Genomic DNA, 23,409 nt, shown 5'->3' on the forward strand with positions numbered 1-23,409 from the left:
TTTATTATCCCCCCACACCCCTAGGTCTACTTTGGAGGTAGAGTGATAAACATCACATAAGAACATGAACAGTTTAATAAAAGTATGTGTATACAGATAGGGAGTAGACTAGTTTTCTGAAAACTGTACACACAGAAATTGGAGGGAGGATTATTAGGTACTGAATTCTGACAGTTTCCAGCACCTTAAAAAACATAATAAAGCTCATTCCTAAAGAGATATCTTAATAGATAACTAAACAAATAGAATGATAGATTTGCATTAATTTCATTACAGAATCAGGACCTGAACAAGATAATAATCAAGTTATGGCTGTTACCTAAAAAAATCATTGAGTATTGTTTTCCAACCCTGACTTATTTGGTAGCAGTCTTCTTACATCTCCTGTGGGTAGGAGCTGACCCATAAAACATGTCTGTCTTTCCTTTTCTTAAAATTCATTTTGTTTACAAATTGCAGTAAATTGTGGATACAAAAATGCTGTTAGCATGAAATATTCCTGCTTCTTTCCTGGCCCGTGAGAGGCTTTTCTCTCTCTCACGAGGATATTTGCAGAGTTCTGTAAACTATGAACACCTGTGACCTTGCAGAGCATTGTTTATGGTACAGTAGAAAAATATTTTGACAATGGATGTTTTAGGATTTTAGCCAATCACCCCAAGGGGTGGCCGATCCTTTGTCCAATTAGACTATGAAGAAAAAAGTCTATAAAACAGTTTGTAAAATAATTAAATAAATCAATCTTGCTGCACAATTCCTGTCTGCTGGATCTCTCTCCTCCTCCCTACCACTGCGGGACGCAGTGATAGTAAATGTATGAAAAAAAATTAAAATTCTACCATTTATTTCCTTTGGCAGCATTCAAATAATCCATGGGTCACTAGTGTGCCTTGAAAACATATGTAAACAGCATACAGCTAATCCTACAAGTAAGTCAGATGTACTTTCCAGAGGAAATGGAACAGATAAACTTCACTTTTTTTCTTACTTTTTTTTTCCTTTAAAAGCAAGGTCAGATAATCAGTGAAATCCAAATAAAAATCCTATTATTGTGTCTCTTTCCACTGTTCACAGAGGACCGTGCCAAGCTGGTGAGGCACTATGCTGTGGTTCCACAAGATGGCAAACCCAGATGCAAAGTGATCATCATTGATCTAATACGTTGCAGCTTCATGTTACACAATGAGGAACAAATAACTTGAGCCCAATTCAACTTCACTTTAAACATCTCAGAGATAGAATGCTTTGGTAGACTTTGAGCTACAGTAGGTTTGCTGTATTAGTCATAATGGGTCAGGTAATATCTCTTTTCCTGGAGTTACCATTAAATTTAGATGGTATAACTACATATGTACTCTGATGTGACAGAAAGTGTGATCATATGCTCCTGCCTGGTCTGGGTTTCTGGATTGAATGTTCACTGCCTAGTGAGTCTGCAGTGCACTAGGATGTGGTGGACAAGTGTTGAAGCCCGTTTTCTATTGCAAAGGGAAAGAGCAACGGCTGAAAAAGCAACTGAAATTGGAGGAGATAAAGAGACAAAAGCGGAATGAAATACAGAGAAACAAAGACATACTAAAAAGAATGAAATACAAAACCATATGGAAGAACAAGAGCAATCACAGGATGTTTAATGAAATGCAAATAAAAACCCCAAAAATGTGAAATTCAAAAAGCTTCACTAGGAAGAATAATAGTGCAAAAATTAAGGAGGTTGTTGACCAGTCAGTGACAGCAGGCATTCCTCTTCAGAGTATGGGAAGAGGTGGAGAGACACTGTACAATCAGCCAGCCAGAGATCACAAAGCAAGCACAAATGGATGTTGACTAAAAACAGCTGTACATAACCTTGAGCATTGATTTCAATGAGGAAGTGGATGCAGTACTGCTGTGGTCTTGTTCTGTGAAGTCCATCAAACTTCCTTAAATAAGGTAGCTATGGCCTGAAAGACTTGAAGTGCAGGAATTTGCCTGTGTATCTCATCTCTCCCAGTTGAAATACTAGTGTGAAAATTGCTTTCATTAAGCTATAACAAAGTAATTCATAAATGGGTGGTCCTTTCCTCTCAGTGTGAAGCTTCAACCAAGACTGTTGAAATGGTGTTAGAATAAAAGTAGAAAGGACAAGAAACAGTTTGAGCAGCTAAATTTAAATGAGAGTTGCAGGTATCTCTAAGATATCTCCTTACAATTGTCCTGAGGAATTCTTTTCCCTTTCTTTATCAGAAGGCAGAGAATCAGGATTTTGTTTCTGATCACAGTCCATTTTTACTGCTGAGGGAACAGCACACTAGAGAAAGAAATTTCACCTTTCCCCAGAAAGATATATCCTCATTTATGATTATAAGGGCAGAAAGAAACCATCAGACCTTCTCATCTTTGAAATATACTTCACTGTATGAGCAAGTTAATTTTCTACTTACCCTCTCATGGGACACTGAGGGTAGAGACAGATTGGGAGATTTTCCTGCTGGGCGAGTCTCAGAGAGAGCGGAGACTGGGCCTACGAGCTCCTCAGCCTCCCTTATGCAATCTCGGATAGAGTAGGGGATAGAAGTCGCATTCCACTTGGCAAAGCAAGAGTTTGTAGTCTGGGAGCAAAAATGGGATAATTTTTCTTTGCGGCAAACTGTAAAACCGCTTTATTTAAAGAGTATCTCCTGATCTTTCCTGTCTGTTGTCTTGGCTCCACTACCAGTGACGAAGTGGTCAGCAGATCTATCTGCTGTAAGTAGTTCCTGAGAACTGTCCTTAAGTCTGGCTAAGCTTCAGTATTACTTCTTAAGCCCTCAGGTAATAGCATGAAGACTTAAACAGAAAAGAGATTAAAAATTAAATCAAGAGCCAATCCAATAACTGAAGAAACAAGGGAGGAGAAAAGAACAAATGAGAAACCAATAAATAATTTCTAAAATAGAGAACCTTGGAGCTGGTTTTTATCAGAGGCAAAACTTCTGGTAGACATGAAAGTGTTGAAAGGAGAGCCTTTAACACTGTATGTATGTTCTCATCTTTCTCAGCTTCAGCAAAAGGTGCATTGTGTGATGGCAGGGATTAAAACAGCAGCTGTGTTAAAGAAAAGCACTTTAGGAAAATAGGTCCATTAAGAAGAAAAGATGAAATATGGATTCAGTATTGGCCAGCTTACCAAGCTCATGTTGCATTTCAGAATACTCAAAAAATACACGTTTCATGGAGACCTATGTAACAGTATTTTAAGGCAAGAACATAATACATACTTTTCTCTGGAGTAACAAAATGTCTATCATTCTTTTCTGAAACTACATTGAAAAATAAGAATTGCCACGGAATAGGTTATTATCTCACAGCGGCTAGGATTTGCTTCCTCAGAAGAAATAAAGGGGAGCTCAACAAGGACAACTGCCATGATTAGAGTTTTTCATTTTTTGTCTTCTTCCCTAGATTGAACAAATGCTGTTGTTCCACACAAGCAGGATGTGTCATCTGGTTAAGTCTCTGCACCTCTCTCTCACTTCAGTGAGTAAATGTAAGAAACAGACCTACACCTAAAGAAATCAAGCAGAAATGTGAACAAGCACTATGTATTCTATTCACATCTCTTACATCTAAAATATTTTAGAGTATTTTCTTATAAAAACGTAAAAAAACCCTTGAAAATTTACAACAGTGAACAGACACTGAATCTGCTCAAAGTTCAACATGTGCCTTTATTGTCTTCTGAGCTATTTGTGCTCTGAGGATTCCCAACAAACTTCTTACCTGAGAAGTTTCTGAAGGAGTAGGGTAGATGGCACTGCAGGGCCTCTCTCTGGGAGACAGGCAAGAGTTTTCTCGGGAATGTTTATGTTTGTCAGACAACAGAGGAGAAGCTAGAATGTTAAATGTGTCAAGTGATTAAATTCATGCAGTGAAACTCAGACATTTCAATTCTATGACAAAAAATTCCTCTCTCTCCAATAATTCAGATTCCTCAAATAATTGGCTAAGTTTGATGTCTGACCAGTGACATCATGCAGAAATTCAGCTGTGTAATGTATCAAGAGTCATTTAATATGGCTTACCACAGCAGATGAGCACTGACCTCTGGCACTGGACGGGGCAGAACTGGTCACGTTAGGTGAAGCAGAATGAGTAGAACTCAAGCTTGAGGTAGATGGACTAGGCTGTGTATAGAAGAGATGCTTTTGTTACCACATCACACTTACTGGTTTGGAAAACAAAAATTTATAGCATAATTTTCACTAGAACAAAGAATTTATAACTTCTTAGAATAGTTTATCAGTAATTCAAAATAGCAAACCAGTATAAAAAGCATTATTCTAGCTACAGAAATATATAGTAAAATACTAAATAAATAGAAATATAATTAATACAGTAAAATAATTACATCACTATGTGACAACTGGACAGAAAGGTCTATGTGTCAGATGACTTTGCATCATAGTCCATTGCTACTTAAACAAGAGAAAACAGTTACATAAAAATAAATATTTCTAAGTGAACGAGGTTAACTTAAAGATTTGGTTTTTAAAAGAAGCATAAGCAATAGCTTTGAGATTTCTGAATGAAATAATAGAAGCATTAATTCAGTAAATAGCCTCATAAGAAAGATTCTGTATAGTTTAAAGAATGACACTAAATTATACCTGCATGTTAAAAACTTCATCTGAGCTTTCCGACTGCCCAGTGATGTTGCTGACTTCAGCAGAAGCTTGGGATGACAGTGATGAGGATGAGTATCGATTGACAGCTGGGTAACTCAAGGGGCTATCATAAGAATAATGAAGTATAAAATGGTTAACTCTAATTGTCAATCATAATTTCTCATGTGAGAACAGCACATGTTTATTAATCTTTAAAGTTTAATTGGGGGAGGGGAGGGGAGAGAGAGAGAAAGAAGGAGAGCGAATACATATACCAGCTAGAACACACTTCAGCCAGACCATACAAGGAAGCATGCATGTAATGGAAGTATTTATGGGTCATCTTCCAAGGGTAGCAAAAATATGTCATTACTAGTATTTAACTTGCCTGCGTCGTGGTATTACCCTGGTAGCATCAGGGCTCATAGAAACAGGTACGGAATTCCGGCATACACGAGGACTTCCATTTGGGAAATGAACAGGGCTAGCTTGTACACAGGCAGAAAATTCCTGGTGAGTTATTAAAAGAAGATTAATTAAAATGAACATAATATCATTAAACATTTTGTAAGATACAGATATGTAGATAACTACATATAAATGTAGTTATATTGGCACTTTGAATCAGCTTCATCATTAATATGAAAAATATTTTAACTTTTCACTAATGATAGTAAAATGTGACTATTAGTAAAACGTGACTACTTTTCTTTGCGTGGTATGGGAAGTTTATGTTTCTCTTTGCTTTTTTTTTTACAAGAAGGCTACAAGCTGTAATGGGGACAACCAACCAGAAGATGTCACTGTTTGTTGCTTGGGAAAATGAACCAACCCTCAACACAGCCGAACAGTCTCCTGGTCTACCCACGCACCTGCTCACGTACCTGTATTCCCAAGCTCGACTTCATCACAAAGAACTGATCCACCAGCTTTTTGTGCAACGGCCTCATGTCCTGTGGCACCACCTTCTCATGCACCGCCAAGCCAAATTCTAGAATTTGGGCCTGCAGAAAGGGAAAAAATATTTTTGATCCATTTTCTTTAAGCTCTCATCACTAATTAAAAAAAAAATCCAACAAAATGCACATTGCCTTAAAAATACCTGTCTAAATCTCTGGAAGACCTGTAACCAAGCAAGGCCTAGGACCAAAAGCGGTAACACACAAGAGCATGTAATGCCTCTTCCCATTCAACTTTCCCAAAGGTTTCACCTATAAATTCAACTGTAATACTAAAAAACACTATGGATGACATAGTCAAAACTCTGACTAAACGGCAACTTTATGAAGAAGCATTCTAAATAAAAGCCTTTTTTTATAAGAACGGCTGTAAAAAGCATGAAACAACAGCAATGGTCACATCCACCAGAGACTCTGTAATATATTTGCAATGAAGTCCATGATCCCCTATCCTATTTCAACTCCACAGAGACATCCGTTAGTGGTGGCTTAATGTATACTCTTGACACAAGGCATGACAAGCTTCAGAATCACAGTGCTCAAACTTTAATCTTGCTCAAATTTGATCACATGCATTCAAAATATTGAATTGGTTACATGAGGAATCAGATAAATTTAAAAACAAAATAGCTACAGTGTGCTGTAATATCTTTGGATGAGAGCTCCTGGCTGATGTTTTCACATAGCCTTAGAGCAGGCATGCAGCTGCTCAGCATCCCTGACCTTGGGTCAGGACTGCAGCAGATCCATTCACACACACAGCCATCCCAGCCCTTCCAAATGCTCTGTGTTAAATCAGCTGTGGGTGCCAGAGAGGCTTAAGCTGCTATTACTTGGAACCCACATTTTCAGTACAGGAAGTTATTAACTCCTGTTTTACATTGTAAAGATTGGTGAGATTAACTGCAGCTTGAAAAAATAAAATTGTAATGTCAATTATGATACATTGTCTCAGTGAAATTAAAGTGAGCTCAGTGAATCTCTTCTGATTTATACTGTCTGAGGACCTGTCACTTGGCTGATCTGAGCAAAAGATACCACAATGCTGATGAAAAATGGAATTTCCATCTTGCCAAATTCCAATACTGTGACCCTTTTTATTCCAAGCTGGCAATAAAATTTGAAACTTTAACATGCCATATAGAACAAAAATAGATAAATGCCACTTTAAAAAGCTGAAATATTAGTAAATCTTGGATTAAAAAAAAAATTCAGTATTTTCAAATGGAAACACCTCGTATTTGAGGCTGATAGGTCATTGTCTTATAAATGAATGGAGAAATAATGCAAAATATATAATGCATAGCATACTCATCTGCTTAATATATCACTTTGTATTTACTTTACTGTCTACCTACTTTGGCAATTACTACTAGATATCATTCATTGCAAGAGGATTTTGAATGGTGTTTTGCTCTTATGGCAAACCTTGTAGTGAAAATATTTTTCTGTAACATTGGTAGAGTACAAATATATGCTGAAGCCATCAAATGTTTCAATGAAATAATGTTTATTCTGTAATAGTGACTTTGTGTAAAAATAACACTCACACTCACTCAACCTGTATTTTACACAAAATAGTTTGAAGTGATTAAGGTGACGATGGAAAGACTAGGGGAAAAAATATTAACATGGCCCAGAAACCTGCTTGTATAGAAAGTTACTCTCTACTTGGAATCTAATTCAGAAAACACTGAAGACCACAGGGCAATTATTAACCTCCAATATTTTTTATTTTATTTGGAGACATTTTTAGCTAGAACAGCTGAGCAGGCCACCTTTTCATTCTTCTCCCCATTTTACCTGCTCAAGCATCAGTTCTCTCAAGCGTGTGATCTTCTCTCCATCCTCTGGATGGTTCAAGATGTATTCTTTGACAAAGAATGCCTAAACAGAATAAAATTACAAAGTAAAACAAAGTGAGTAAGAACACACCACTTTTGTTTCTTTTTTTAAAAAACAAGTCTCTAGATAATATTTTCCAATGTTTTCAAAGTTCCTTTCAACTGCAATAATGGGTAATACATGTTAAGTAAGTAATGAATCATATAGTCATTGGTGGAGACTATAGGCAAAAATATGTGGCCACTCTCATATGGAATTTATAAGTTGTTCAATATCTATGACAGATCCTGAAGCAAAATCTGAAGCCTGCAAATCAGAGTTGAAACCAAACACAGGTCACATGAACTAAGTATCTCTTCCCCAGTATTGTGACATAGAAGTTTCAAGTAATTACAAAGAGTTTGCTTTTCCTCTCTTTTCATTCTAGGCCCCTCATTACTCCTTAAATGTCAAGACGTCTTGGCAACAGTGTCAAGATGGAATCATATGCTATTATGGGCATTGAAGCTGTGACATTATCTTCTTACTCTCCTAATATAAATAATATTTTGAAGAACTCACAGTGACAATGATGTCAAGAAGATACACTTCGCACTTCAGGAGCATCTGGCCAACATCCAGCTGTGTTAATGAGCTTACATGACTTTCCAGTCCATCTCCAATGCTCAAATTGCACCAGTTATAATACCCCAAAGTCATTTTACCAACCAGCAATGCTCTGGACATAGCACTCCCCTCATCTGTTCAAGACTGCATCTTTCTTAATTTAGCAACTATTCTCCCCTGCAAGGGGATTATATTGAGTTTACAACAATTCTTGACAATACATTTATTTCACATGGTCCTTCCCCTACAGATAAGTAAATTATAAGAAGTCATTTTTAAATTGTTAAAAGGAGCCCTCTGATACTTGCTAAAATCCCAAACTCCAAACTTCTGCCAGCTGATGGGTTTTTTTCCCCTCAGCTACAAGCTAAATGTTCTTCCAATATCAAGCAGGTGGTGTCCTAGTGGTTTTTGGTTTTATACAGATCTATAATTAGATATAGCTATGTGAGTTATAGACATGATTAGATTATTAGAGTAATAATCTAACTTCAAACAAATTCACAAATACTTATTAGAATTTGGCTAAATCCAGTAACATTTTTGGAACCAATGGCTTGCAATAATTAATCATGAAAAGGCCTCTACTCTTACAGCACATTTGAGAGGAAATGTAAGTTATAATACAAATTGCAGTTAAGAGGTGTTAGTGGGCACAAAAACAACTCTTCATGTTTTCCAATAGTGTTTAGACAGTTTTTTTAAAAAATCAGTGGTTCAGTCTACAGCCATTTTTTTAGCATACATAAAGGTGCTACATAATAACTATTACTTATTTAAATTTTCCTGGAATCTGTTCCTGTACAGAAACTAGTGAATGGATAGCTTTAACATCTGCAATACCAAGGTGCTGAATAATTAGAGATAGCTGCTTTTTCCCCCTCAGAAGAGAAAAAAATACACGAAAAAATTTCAAGAGGAAGAAGGGGGAAGAAGGAAGACAGAATCAAGAAGGCAGCAAATGGTCAAAGTACACTTCTTAAAACTTGGAAGCTACCAAAAGGGAAGGAAGATATTGGTAAAGACATGGTCACTCTCACCTCAAGACCAAATGCTCCAAGAATGACTGAACTTTGAGCTTCGTATAGGGCAGAAGGGAAAAGCAAGTGAAACAGGGAAAAGCATTCACAGAGAATGGGATAACAAGAAAGGTAGAAGATAAGAACTGGCAAAACTGGCAAGACATAAAAAGCCTGCAGAATGGACATGCAAAGAGAATTAGAGTGAAATGGAAGAAAAAAAAGCCTCACAATTATTGCTAACAGTTTAGATGTATACAAAACAAAATTGCTGAAAAGTCCTATTTTAGTGTAGCGAGGGACAGAGGGCAGAAGGGAATCGAAACATGAACACTGTCTAGGAGATCAAGAATTACAGCCAAGGACAACAATAAGGATCAGTCTAGAACCTTTGATATGCTTGTGAAGAATGGAAGCTGTGCAGAGACACTGAGCTAGCTCTGACACTGCTAATTCAAACCAGACATAGTTCTGACGTGACTGAATTTCTCCAGGGACTCCCCTCATGGTGCTTCACTATGCTAAACAGTTTAGTTGTTGTTTAAAGGCAGTTAGGAAACATCAAAAATGTTACTGCTTTGCTTCAGTCTCATAATTTTCATACCACTGCAGTTTTGAAGACAGATTCCAATACTATGCTGGACTCAATTTCTTGTAGTTTAATTAAGATGCAGTTTTATCAAATTTAATACTGTTGAGTAAACACTGAATCTCTCAGCCTTTGAGACAAGTGGACAGAATGTTATTCAACTCGACATTTTCAAAGGAAAAACCAGCAGACTCAAGTATTTCTAAGACTATTAGGAGAAAGAAGAAGATCAAGTTGGGCTACAAAGTTAAAAAACCCTTTCTTTTTACTTCAGTTTCAAAATTCCACAGAATTTTGTGCAAATACAGTATCCCAAACATTTAAGGTTCTCCGGTGATTCAAAAATTATAATAATGAGGAACAACTGTTGGAAACAAATCCAGTGTTAGACATTTCTAAATTGTATTTATTTTTTTAAATCCCCTTCCCCTCTCCCCCAAAAATAGCTTTTCTTAAAAACTTGGAAAAGAGATACAAGAATGATCTAGAAAATTATGATTCTTCAAGATAATGAACTTCTTGTTGAGAATTTATAAATATATATATGTATATATATAAATAAATACTAGAATATCATCACAAACAAATAAATTTGCTTGTTGGCCAGAAGTAGCTCCTGTCCTAGAATAGGCAATGTATTATAATAATTTACTTACAATTAACCATTTAATTGAAAATCTCCAAACAAAACACTGAAGAATGCAGGGTAACTGTGAATTGACTCATCACTGGAGTAAGTTTATGGTACTGTGTGCAGCAAAATGGTTATTTCAATAAACCACATCTTTAACATTACCTAACCCAAAGCTGCAATATAGGTATAATTATAACTATTATTCATACAGCATTTTCTGTCCTTAATTCATAAAGAGGAGCTACATCTGTACAGGGAAAGAAATCGGATTTTTAATAAACAGCAAGTAAATTGCTTACCTCTTGGTATCTAGCAACTCCACCATTAACTGCTGCATCAATGACCCCATTTAGACACATTGTGAGAGGGTTAATGTTCTGCATCTGTCGAGTTTGACACTGACTAATCAGTGTTCTTAACTGCTGGTTCTTATTTTCTAAGACTTCAATAGCATTCTCAAGAGGACTCATTTCCACCTGAAAGAGGAGTGAGAAACATTGCAAACAACTTACATCTTCAGTTGAAAGAAGAAATATATTGCAGGTAATTTTTGATTTCTTAAAATACAACAAATATTATTCTATATCCTAGAGTCCTGGGACAGAGAAAATACTTCTCACCTGGGGAAGAGATTTGATTTTATCATGTAATTAATGATCAAAATAAACAACAGTCACTCTTTTGTAGATTCATTATCTGACCTTGAGAGAAGACCCAGCCCTTGCTGCAAAACATTCACATACTTTTGGCCAGTGGTGGAACTCTTGGAATTCAGGATTAAACTGTCATTGGTAACTTTACCTACAATGGGCTTGGGGTTGGGGAGCTTCACCAGTTTAAGGGTACAGAGCAGAGCTTAAGTATGGGTGAGTTAGTTTCCCCACCCAAAGTGAAGTCAACAAGAAGACTTTACAGATCAGGAAGTCGGATGTAAGCTTTGAGCTAAAATGGTGATCAAGTTATAGTCAAAGGCAGCCTTGAGCAGGATGTGCCTCTCATCTCTCGAGGGTGGGGAAGTTCCTTCACAGGTAGTGTGAACTGAGCAAAGGGGAGAGTACAGGCCTGCAGCTGCTAAAATTTACCAAAACATACAAGCACAAATCCCAGTCATGACCTCATACATGCCCTGGACAAAATGTTACCGTTTACTTTTGGAAATGGTGACTATAATGGTAACATGATAGTAAAATGAAGGTCTTCATATTAGTGGTCACATTAACCTAGTAAGGACTCAGCAGGAGTCAACTAACAAAATTTCTCATGTCACATACAATTTTTTTATTTTTACTGAACTCCACTTTTGGTTTTCTACAGGAGAATGTCAAGATGGTGAACACATGGCATTTTCCTGCTATTATAAAAGAAAAACACAACAGAGTTTTAGAGAAAATCAGTTGTACTATGGTATCTTTATATTTAATGGGACTATTCGAAGACTGGCTTTGACAAGAAGGAAAATAGTTGTAGATGTTACACTCCAGGGCTCAGCAACTGACCAATTATTTAGAGATCTTTACAGGAGGAGCACTCCTTCAAATATATCTGGAATCTATTTGAGGATTTTTCAAGAAATAGAACAAGCAAGGAGGAGAAATTACAAAGTGTCAATAACAGACTGGTACATTAGACCCTATTCCTACAGGTTCTGTTCAGTAGCTCATGGCATTTATTATAGTACAGGAACTTGGAGAATGTTTATTTTTCCAGGACACTGAAGGATACATTAAGCTATAGATATTCTAAGTATTAAATGTTACATGGTGCTGAGTTTTAAGGAAGTAATTTTCTAACATTAAATGCTGCCCATTATTGTTCTCAACTTCTTTTTCCTCAACTGTTTAAATGAATCCTAAGGGTGGTTCTTAATAATGCTTTTCAAGACAAGAGAATCAGACAACTCAATATACTTTGTAAATAATTTTGTTGTAGCCACGTTGAGACCTTGGTCAAAGAAATTCCATATGTGTAATAAATCTTAAAGCAGTTCATTGAATGACTTATGATTAAGGAAGTAAACCAACCCACAATACATACTGACATGAGTCTCATACTCACCACTTCACGCTTTTCTACTTCAAACCAACGAGATATTCCAGGTAAACTCTGCACCAAGATCAGTGTGGTTCTCTCTACCCATAGACTCTAAAATATATAAAACCAATTTATTTCCCTATTTGATTCTATATCTTCCTTAATTATTACCAGTTTTCTTTATGAATGTCTTCGTTAAAGTAACAGTATACATTAAAAAAAAAGTACTAACATCCAATTTCCTACTGAAATATCTATCCCATAAGCCAATGACACTCACTTTTCTCCTTACTATCTAGGTCTTAGTACTAAGCAGTAATTTCTGCTGATTCTTCACTCCTAAAATTTATTATATGTTGTCCCCAAATCTCCAAAAGTGACTCACAACTGAATTGGTGTTTTAATATTTCTTTTCTGAACTAACATCTGAGAAGAACAAGAGTTCAGAAACAGAACAACTTACAGATCACAGACCATGATCAGCTCCCCTCTGTGATGCCCTACCTGAGATTCCAGAATGCATAGCTGATGGGACACTCAAATGTACTACTGGTAAACACTTTGTGCAAGAGGTTTGTGAAATGACAAATCAACACACAGGATTGTGCTTACACAAAATATATTTATAGTCTGTATAGTTAAAACAAAGCCTAAACTTAAATCAGAGGACAATAGTGCATCAAATTAGTTAATTTATTACCCTTATAGTTTTTTCTTCTAAATTTGTAAGAAAATTATTATGGGATAACTTTTTTTTGTGTCTGAATACCAGAATATATTCTGCATCAGGACGTATTTTTAGTGGGTCAGAATTAAAATTACACTGGAAGATTGTGACATATTTTATTAGGAGGAACAGAAGGGTTTTACCTATTAGGGAAGGAACTATTGCTTTCCCAGATTACATACTTAACAATGTCTTCCCATCTGCCCAAGAAACTTTTCAGAGAACTACTCTGCTCTCTCCAGTTCTGCCTTGTATATGTCACAGGTGCAAAAAAACAAATTAATTTTTTCACTCCTAGTCACATATACAGCAAGACCTTTGCATCCCCCATATATTTTTGATATTATTTTATTAAAATAAGAAGTGAAATAGTCAAACCTGAGATACTGTCTCCTCCACAGAATGTTATACCACACTCAGTTGAATAATGCACATACAGATGATGTTTCAACAAGGCAGCTGTTGTTGATATTACAAACAAATCCACAGGTCCAGTAGATCAGGAAAGGGCATGATACTTTACCTTGAATTCATTTTCCTTGTCCTTGGTCCCTTTGTGAAATGGCCTGTCATATCGGAATCGCCAGATGTGATTTACTTTGTAAAAGCTCTTGATATTATCAGGAATGCCATCTCTCTGCAAAACTTCCTGGTTTTCTGGAATTGGTGTCACTGCATAAATCTGCAAATCTATGTGTAAAGAGTTAAGGCTATCCCACTTTATTCAAATTAGCAAAGTATATTGACTCCTGAAGTATTACTGAAGAAAAATTCTTTAGAAAGTGCATATCTTGAAATGCTTTTATACTAATATTGGTTTGGGAAGGGAACCAGAGAGATTTTTTGATCATTTGAGATTTCTTTGTACTGTTTTGTTGAAAATTTCATCTTTCTTTTTGAAATACAGCTACTTACACGGAATAGTACATCAAGTAAAATTTAAATTTAATTAAATACATTCTTACACACACAATATGTCATGCCATGCTAACATAATGTTGTATTGTAAGAAGTTAAATTACTGTAACTTGAACTGCTACACCATTATCACAGTGGTGATAGTTCTGTAGGTACTTTTAGCTAAAGAAATGATGTCAATAACACATCAAGGAATTTTTAAATAGAACCAAAATTACACAAAGACCTTCCAAACACAATAGAGTGAACTGGGACAAAATGCAGGGGAATTCTCACCTACCATTTATTTCAGTGGAGGCACCATGTGATTGAAATTGGCTATAGGTGTACCTACATTTTTTAAAAGCATAGAAGATGTAAGTGCACAGTATGGCTTTGTGATTATGTGGATACACTGTGCTTCTGCCTGAAAGATGGTCTCATCTGGCTGATTAGCATGTTGCATAGCAATGGCATGTGGGAACTCATTCAACATTCGCTGCTGGAAGGCCTCCAGCCTTTCATAGTCATGTCCTCGGCAAACAAATTCCTTATTCTGAGTGGAATAAGAAAACAAAAAGCAAGAGCAAGTTACATGAAAATAATTGGGATCCAAACACACGCTCTTAAATATAGATTTTCCAGGCAACTTTTGCATCATTTTAAGAAGGAAGAAATAAGAAACAAGGCAAGAATAAAAATACGGAATATAGGAAGAACAGAAGGAAATTTTATCATATAAGTTAGAAGAAGGAAATCAGAAGAAGGAAATTTTATCATATAAGTTCTGTTTTATTCAAAAGTCTGGAAAAATGGAATAATTACACTTCAAAGTTTAATAAAATCTGAAGGGAGAAATTGTTCTTAGTGGATCAAAGTATGCAATTAACATGATATATCAGACTGTATAAAATATGTAACAGAAATACAACCCACAAACAGTTAAGACAATGAAATGGGCTGGAAGCCAATTCCATGAGGAACTAAGAAACTTTGCTCTAATGTTATACAATTCTGTAAAAACATTGCATAATAAAAGTGCAGAAGGCATTCAATTTGCCTTATCCTCTAAATGTTTATCAATTACCAGCCTGGAAAATTAAAATGAGCCAGTTTTTACGACACAAAGTAAAAGAATGCTCCTGGCACTGAATTCTGAGAGCCAAGACTTTCATGGGAATTGCTACAAAAAAAACCCCAACTGTAACAGTATTATTGTTCAACTACAAATTAAAATGTGAAAGCTTTATTATGAAGTTTAGTCTTCATTCCTTCTACAGCAAACACAGCCAGACTTACAAACTGCTTTGTCATAAAAAAATTAAATCAAATGTATTAAGTTTGTCCTTGTTGGTGTCGCAAGCATAAATCTGTGCTGTGTATGTTTAACTTGAAAACTGCATAAGAAGATGCATAAGCAGTGAAAGACCTAAGGTTTGAAAGTACTGCACTACTGTGAAGCTTCTTCCACTGCTTTTACTCTATCAGTTGCTGTTTAGCAATCTAAACATTAAATTCTTTCTGATTAATATTTTCACATTGGTTTATACAGAAGTTATATTCAGATGACTATTAGGTAATATCAAGAACTATCTTCCCATCAGACTCTTTTTGAGTACTTTTAAAGGGGAGAGTTTCATGCTACATTTACCAGTTAGAAATTGTCATTTTCCCCACCACTAAGGCAAAGACAGAGCAGGCTTTTTAGGTCTCCACCTAAAAAGGAGGAGGTTCCTTCATCACTTATTTCAATTACCACAGGAAGAGAAGCTTGGATTATGATTGCAGCTGCTCCATGAGTAAGATGGATTCTGTCCTCTTCCGAAGGTGACAGTCAATGCAGCTAAACTACTGCAGACTGTGGAAGAGGGGAACAGTGTAAACACCACTAACATTTTCAAGGGCACTCTGGAAACTTCAGATTTCCAGATTAATGATCAAGAGTAATAACTTTATTATTTGTCAGTTTTAGTACATTAATAATAAATGAAATTCAGCATGTGGAATTTCTAAGTCATTAAAAAAAAAAATAGGAACTTGGGAATGCAATTGCTTAAGTGCTAAATTGCTGATGATCCCACCACCAATGGATACTACTTCTGACAGTCTTTCTCTGAGCGCCCACCAGCAGAAACAGAACAGGATAAAGGGAACAAACTACCATGAACCACTGGTCTGTGGAACAGTATAGGTGCATGGTTTCCAACATAAGTATCAATATTATGTTTATGTAGGACTCTCTTATTTAGAAGCCTAGCATTTGTCTTTTCATTAGTCAGGACCTTTTCTTAACCATGAAACATGAGGGTAAAGAATTTCTCACAGGATAAGAATTTGTATATGGTATGAACAAATTTTAACACAGTGAAAGTGATTATGAATGTCAGTAGTACTCCATTCTGTTTATTTTCATTTCACTTACCCGCAAGAAGAATGGGAACTTTTTCCCATAGAAACCAACTCTGAAAAATTCTGGCTCCAAACGCTGTTGATCCATAATTTTATCATACAAAGATGCTTCCATCATCTGCGTGAGATTGAGAAGAAATGCAATTAGTCTTTTTTGAAAGTGTATTTTTACCATAAGATATCACAAAAAGGAGTGTCTTTCAGGTCTGGGATACCGGAATTGCAATATATCTCTGAGCAACAGCTAGGACATCCAGAAGTTTCTGAATGCATCAAATTAAGTAATTATACCTCCTAGGGATCTGAAAGTTTCAAAGATTAAAAAAACAAATCCTTTAAAAGATGAAGTACCTATATTAAGGGGGTAAAATAGAAAGACAGTTTGAAATACATGACCCAGTAACCTGCTACTCATCCAAACACATGGCAGTAATGTGGTCAGTTAAATCAGCAAAGTCTAATTTCCATATTCAAGACAGTTTTGTCCAAACCATACCAGATTCCAGTGATTTAAGCATCAAACACGAGTTCCTTTAAAATGTCACAATAGCAATTAGCATAATTTTTGGTCAATACATCTGGTTTTTATTTCACTCAAAACACTGACACAAAGGGATCTTAATGCCAAAGTCCCCTTTTTCTGATGATATTTTCAGCAAAGTTCTTAATACTGTGGGAAAAAACCAAACACAGTCTTAGCCTTATTTTAGGTAATGCAGACAGTTATTTAATATGCATATGTTATCAACAGCTGCCTAATTATACTGCTATGAGAAATCCCCACATCTCCCTTTTTGGATTAACATTGGTGGCACAGATACAGTAAAAGGATATTTCAAACACGAAACACATTCAGTACAATTAATTAAACATGCATAAACTAATCATTTTATTCACATGATGATAGTCAGTTTGCTTTTGCTTATAGGATTCTGCCATTGACATATCTAAATATATATGGAATAAGCAGATAACAGGGAGTCCTGCCACATAGCTCTGTGTTGAGAATTTTGCATAATGTTGTTAAGCAGCTCTGGATTAAGGGGACTTCACTCAGTCCTAGCAGCAAGCATCCTACATGTACAGGAAATTTTAAAGGGAAGCTGCAATACAATACTGAATCCATCAGAAGCAGATAAGAAAAGGGAAGACTGAATAATCTTTAAAATGCACTATCTGAAAGAATGAGAAACAGTGCTTAGAGTTCTAAAATGAAAGAAACAACAGGAAGACTGTACCAAGAAAGATTAATTTTTACTGTATAATATTAAACAGACCATATTTTTAAGTAGCAAATTAAAGAAAAAAGTAAAGGTGTACATTGCTTGTGGCAAGCTCTTTGCTTGCAATTACAACTGCGAAGAGATGCTGCTGCTGCTCCTAGTGAAGGACTGCACAGAGCACATTCCCTGGATAAACTGTAGGAAACTAATGAAAGTGAATTTGTAGTATTATTTTTATGCATAAGCATGCACACAAAAAGGATGCTGTACAAATACTGGAAGAACATTAATTTTATAATAAAATAAAGCAACATGGTCTAGTGGAAGGTGTCTATCAGGGGAGCTGGAACTAGATGATCCTTAAGGCTTCCAACCCAAACCATTCTACGAAGATAGGATTTTCTCATTTTTCTTTAAAAAGCTTGCACTCCTTTTCTATAATCCTTATTGTAGAAAAAAAACCATCAGGGTAAAAAACAAGATTTGCAAACCAAACCTAAGGACTAATCTGTGGTAAATTCAATTTTCTAAGTATTATTTTATAACCAAAATTAAAAAGCTTTTGGATTCCTGATTGATGAAAAGTATTCAAGTACATTACCCTCATCTTGCTGAGGTTTCTGTAGTCATAGTAGCTCTCATACTGTTCTGCAATTTTCCTGCATAAGATAATGCCATTTTCCCAACACTGCAAGCAAGTAAAAGATGTTCAGTAATTCAAAGCAGCTGTTTGACAATTTGTGATTTATTTGTGGTCTGTTCTACCTATACAAGTCAAACTTCTTGCAACTGAAAATATTTGAACAAACTGTCCACTAAGCATACTGATAGCTTCTGAGTAATACTGATGAATTCTTTGAAGAATTAAAAATATATTTAGAGATTTATTTAATAAATTATTCTTTTTGGACTATGCACAAAATATAAGTCATTGCAAGAGTGATGGACAACTCTTCTGACACTACATGAGATAGATTCAACACAGTATGATTTTTACATTTTAAAATTGTATTCTTAATACATCTTCCTTAATTTTAGTAGGTTGGAAAATACTTCATTGCACCAGGTAAGCTAAACTCTATAATATAATTACAGAATTGTTTGAAAAACATGATAATCAACATTCATTTGATTACACTGATTAGGCTTACATGGATTTTACACTAGCTACACAGAATTGTAATGCATTGCTTGTTTGTCAGCAGGACAAATCAGCACTAAGTGTATAGAAAAGTTTAGACTACAGGATAATTACACATGCTTCATTAGCTTTATAAGGCTCATTTTCACCACCTTTAAAATGGGGAGAAATTATATCACCTTTTATAAAGTGCTTTGACAGTTACAAAGCCAACTGCTACACAAGTGAAAATTATTCTCATATGTAAGTGGCGGATTTCTAGGATACAGCCACGGGATTAGAAGAAACCTACTGCATTGCTAAGTAACTGCTTAATCAGGCAAGGACAAACACTTCCCCTGAAAAATACGAAAATACTGCGACCCTGGCACTAATATCCTAAAATGAATTAACTACCCTTCCCAGATCCACTCAGTAAAATAGGACTATTTTACCTTTCCCCTATCAAAGTTTTGAATGATGGTCAGATGGAGACACTCCTTACGTTGCCACTCTGTTTGCATGGGGTAGCTGAGAAATTCCCTGAGCGGCCGATCAGACCACTCCAGCAGCTCATCGTACAGCAGGAGTGTGTAGGCAGCCTCTGCAAGACAAATTACAGCATGGCTCTTATCAACACCAAACAAATAGACAAACAAAGTACACAGAGATGTGAATGCTTTTCTTGAGATGCACTTTTTTTTATTTTGAGTGTTAGGCAGACGGTAGTGCTGGTTTTGGTTTGGGTTTATTATTTGGAATAATAAATTCAGCTTAAAATTTTCACTCACTATTTAAAGTGGAGTCACTGGGACAGTTCTCCTGGAGTCTGACAATATGAAGGAGACAGAAATTAAGTAACCATTATCTGCTTAGCCCCAGTTTTCCCTGCTGTTAAGGAGAAACTTTCAATGACACTGCTGTTTGAACAAAGGAAAGGGACTGGAGGATGAGGAACATCAATAGTGAAAGAGGAAAGAAGCCAAGACTGTGGACACAGTCCAAAAGAGATCAGGGCTGGGAAGAAAACAGGGAGGCAGATGTGTGCTTAATAGAATCCAGTCCTTCCATAGAGAAATAAATCCCTGATAGATGAGCCTTACCAGCTGGCTGTAACAAGCAATTTAGAATACTGCAATATTCTTCTCTTTTCAATTTTTAAAATTTTATTTAGTTTTTGGTTTTCCAGGAATCAAACCTGTTGTTGCTCTCTAGTCAGAGAGCTGTGTAGTAATCTTTACATCACGGTTGGTAGAAATTATCTGGGAATATAAAAATTATTATTGTTTTTACTTTGATTTCAGGAATTCCTCAGAAACAGTACACTAAAATAATATTAAATTAATCTTTTCATTGGAAAGTCAGATTTTGGTGAATTACAAAACACCAGAATTACTACTGTCTATGACAATTCCATTCAATACAATTGAGCATAGGTATTATTGAATTCCAAGTTAGTATTCACTGTTTATATTTCCACTCACAGGACCACTTTGCATGAGTGACTCAGTACAAAGATGGGCCATGTTCTGGAGATATACTGCATTGGAGAAAGAAGTTCCCTACTGGACTTATTTTATTGCAGGTTTTATAGATTGTACATAAGGCAAAAAAATAACAATAAAGTACTAAAGTACTTTTTGTGCTAAGCTAAGTTTGCCCCAGACAACCATATCCTACTTCTGCCTCTGCCATATGAGTTCCCATAAGACAGGCAACTTAAGCCAAATACTACAGTATTTTTTCTAGCAGTAGTGCTCCTCTACACGTCCAACTAAGAACCTGTGGATCAAAAAACATCATTGCAGCAGATATTTGTGGGAGAGAGCGTTTTGAATCCCAGTGTTGTAAAATGCTAAGCATGGTGCAAACTGATGCTGTGCTGTGATACAGCTGTACAAGGGAGACCAGCTTGAGTTGCACAGACAACCTTAATTCTGGCATCACACAGCTCTCAGGCTGCTTGACAGGTAACCCACCTTTGTGATAGTTTCAAGCTACATTTTTGTACTCAAGACATGAAGCACATCTATATATTAATTTTAAAAATCCTTGGAGTTGATAATAACAAATCATTCAAAATCACAAGGAAGCAAAAGATAGCAGAACGTAAGTACATGTTCAGGATAGCTCATCTTGACCTTTCCTTTCTAAACTCGGCATCTAAGTCCTTCACTTTAGCAAAATTTCATCTGCCATAAAAATGTTGGCTTTTTAAAATTTTAATAAGTTTATACTGAAGGTTTCTAAAATAAGAATGACCATACTGCATTAAAAGTCTGAAGGGTTCCTCTACCCAGCATCCTATGTCTGGCAGTGGCCAACATAAAAATAACTAATAAAATCCTGGTACCTCAAGGAGAGGTCTGTAACTACTGACTTGCACCAAAGCACTAAGGAGAGATAAATAGGGTTGACTTATGATGTGACAAATCCAATTTACACAGGAAATATTCAAAACATTAGACATTTCTAAGGTGGATAGGTAAAAAGACAGTCTCATTACAGTTCTCAGGTGACTTAGGGGACACAAGGAATCAGTGCATTTATGTGATTCAGTTTCAAGAGAGGTATATTTACAGCTGTAACTGAGTGCTGTGTGAAGAAAGCTTTGAAGTAATGTTTTGTATAAAAAGGACTTTTTTTTAAACAGAGCATTTTTAGAAACAATCCAGTAAATCATACTATGGAAAGGAGAGAAAAATAATTTCATCCCTAGGATGAAACTATGCAGTTAGCAAACTAATGCTGCAACATAAAGGAGTGCTGCTGAAGTATCAAAATTTTTTCCTAATCCCAAGTTCTCTAGATCAGCTGATTTACAAAAGTCTGTGTTGTCTCTGATAAGGCAAGGCAATGGACTACACAAGTCTGTTTTCTAATCATGGGTGTGAGACAACTCTTCTTTAAGGCTCTCATAGCAAAAAAAAAATTTAAAAAATTAAAAAAAATAAAATTAAAAAAAAAAGTGGTGATATCTACCACAGCAAAGAATGCAAAGAATCACACACATTGATAATAAACATATAGGAAATACAACAAAATCCTGGAAATAAATTTTGAGCAAAATACTGCTTAAAATCAAAATGGATGGCAAAACAATTTTAAAAAATACATTCATATCCCAGTTGGAGGTAAACTGGACACAGAATAATACTCAATGCATAAAAGGAACTCAAGACTGCTCAAAGAGTTACTAGGATCTATTATGTAAATGAATAGCTTGGCACACAAGCCAGCTGTGGCAGAGAGACTGCTTGATAATCAAAACAGTCTTGTGACTCACTATTGCCAGGTCACATGAGGAAATTAGAATCTCTCTTTAACATATCCTGCTATCTAGTCTACATTTAAATCCATGAACTGCAAAGGGACTGTGGAAATGCCAAGTGAACAATCTTTCTTATGGATAGCAGAAAAGCATACGATAGTACTGCAAATGTGGTATGTGAAGCTTTAGAAAGACATCATGAAATTGCAATACTTGTCACAGGTTTTAGGGTCTCTACCTCATCATGAGTAAGTGATATGGGTCTTCCTTTCTTTTTTTTTTTTTTTTAACCTAAAAATGAGGTTCTGAAACACAGCTGTGTAGAAACACATCACCAAACAGATAGCCAGAAGCATTACAGGAAAGGGTATAGGCTCAGATACCACTAAATGAAATAATAAAAACTTCCTCTAGACTTTACTCCTTTTGGGTGAAAAATGACTGTATCACACATTTACTGCTTGTGTGTATCAATAGAAGTCATTTACCTTCAACATGGCTCAGAAAATAGTAGAGCTGTGGGGCTGAAAAAAGCAGTATATTTTAAGAGACATCAATTAGGCAAGGAAACTCAGCTGTTGCCGGGGTTGGTATGTTCTGCACTGAGGATACAGATTACAGGTTTGCAAAAGACTGCAAACCACAGACCTAAATATGTTTTTCTAGCTTGTATTCAGTTACCTGTGAAGTTTTGTGCTTTCAGATGTAGGTCATAGAGCTTATGAATATAGCGAATATACATCTCTTCCTTGTTCAGTTCAGTCTTGTAAAAATTCTGAAATAAAATTGAATTTTGTAATAAAATGCAGTAGTTAATAAATTTATGATAGTGGTTACAAATAAAAAACTTCAAACATAATACTCCAGAAATACATTCATAGATTTGATTTCTGAACATATAACTGCTATTTGTTGTTACATGGATAAAATATGGACTGCAATATCATAATTCTTAGTTCAAAACATTCATTATCTATTTACAAGCCCTGAAGCAATGTATGAAAAAGTTACAGGGAGAGGAGCACAACCCTATAGCACTGTTCACAAGTACTGCCACATTCACAATGGACATGCAGTTGAAGTCCTCCTGCTAGACATATTCAACATTCAGGATAATCTGCTTTGGTTAATAAAAATTTGTAGGCTAAAAGAGTCTAAGCACTGGTTCTCATTAGCAATTAACAATTTCTGTTCTATTGTTTAAATCACTATTTTGAACTCTAAGCAGTTTTTCTCCTAATGTACAGTATTCTTATTCTGTGCCACTGTTTCCTAAATTGAGTTATTATCAAGGAAAAAGGTGGGAGGAACACTATGAAAACATAAAAATAAAAAATTTATAGAGAAAATATTTTTTAAACTGATTTGAGAAAATTAAGCATTCATTGTCTCTCTGTTGTGCAAGAGTATTAAAAATTTCTTTGAAGATTATTAGGATATGAAGTCCACCTTAG

The 23,409-nt window shown here is 35.7% G+C and overlaps 1 protein-coding gene across 5 annotated transcripts in view; it reads right to left on the reverse strand.

Annotated features, from left to right (window-relative positions):
* The window catches only part of DOCK4 (dedicator of cytokinesis 4), a 233,550-nt gene that overhangs the window by 9,796 nt on the left and 200,345 nt on the right, over nucleotides 1-23,409 (reverse strand). For 3 of the 5 annotated variants that reach the window (XM_042018041.1, XM_042018042.1, XM_042018045.1), the window contains 15 exons: nucleotides 22,637-22,730; nucleotides 19,140-19,288; nucleotides 18,166-18,252; nucleotides 16,355-16,459; nucleotides 14,347-14,488; nucleotides 13,559-13,725; nucleotides 12,333-12,419; nucleotides 10,577-10,753; nucleotides 7,388-7,471; nucleotides 5,510-5,629; nucleotides 5,014-5,135; nucleotides 4,629-4,749; nucleotides 4,064-4,145; nucleotides 3,742-3,851; nucleotides 2,424-2,591 (listed from right to left, as the gene is read on the reverse strand). In XM_042018041.1, coding sequence (XP_041873975.1) covers nucleotides 2,424-2,591; nucleotides 3,742-3,851; nucleotides 4,064-4,145; nucleotides 4,629-4,749; nucleotides 5,014-5,135; nucleotides 5,510-5,629; nucleotides 7,388-7,471; nucleotides 10,577-10,753; nucleotides 12,333-12,419; nucleotides 13,559-13,725; nucleotides 14,347-14,488; nucleotides 16,355-16,459; nucleotides 18,166-18,252; nucleotides 19,140-19,288; nucleotides 22,637-22,730 — 1,815 coding nt within the window. The remainder of the gene's footprint in view (nucleotides 1-2,423; nucleotides 2,592-3,741; nucleotides 3,852-4,063; nucleotides 4,146-4,628; nucleotides 4,750-5,013; nucleotides 5,136-5,509; nucleotides 5,630-7,387; nucleotides 7,472-10,576; nucleotides 10,754-12,332; nucleotides 12,420-13,558; nucleotides 13,726-14,346; nucleotides 14,489-16,354; nucleotides 16,460-18,165; nucleotides 18,253-19,139; nucleotides 19,289-22,636; nucleotides 22,731-23,409) is intronic. The other 2 variants (XM_042018044.1, XM_042018043.1) reach the window with 1 other exon arrangement.

This window comes from Corvus kubaryi, unplaced genomic scaffold (assembly GCF_017639235.1).
Source record: "Corvus kubaryi isolate FWS band 111438036 unplaced genomic scaffold, C.kubaryi_AGA036_p1.0 137, whole genome shotgun sequence".
NCBI lineage: Eukaryota > Metazoa > Chordata > Aves > Passeriformes > Corvidae > Corvus > Corvus kubaryi.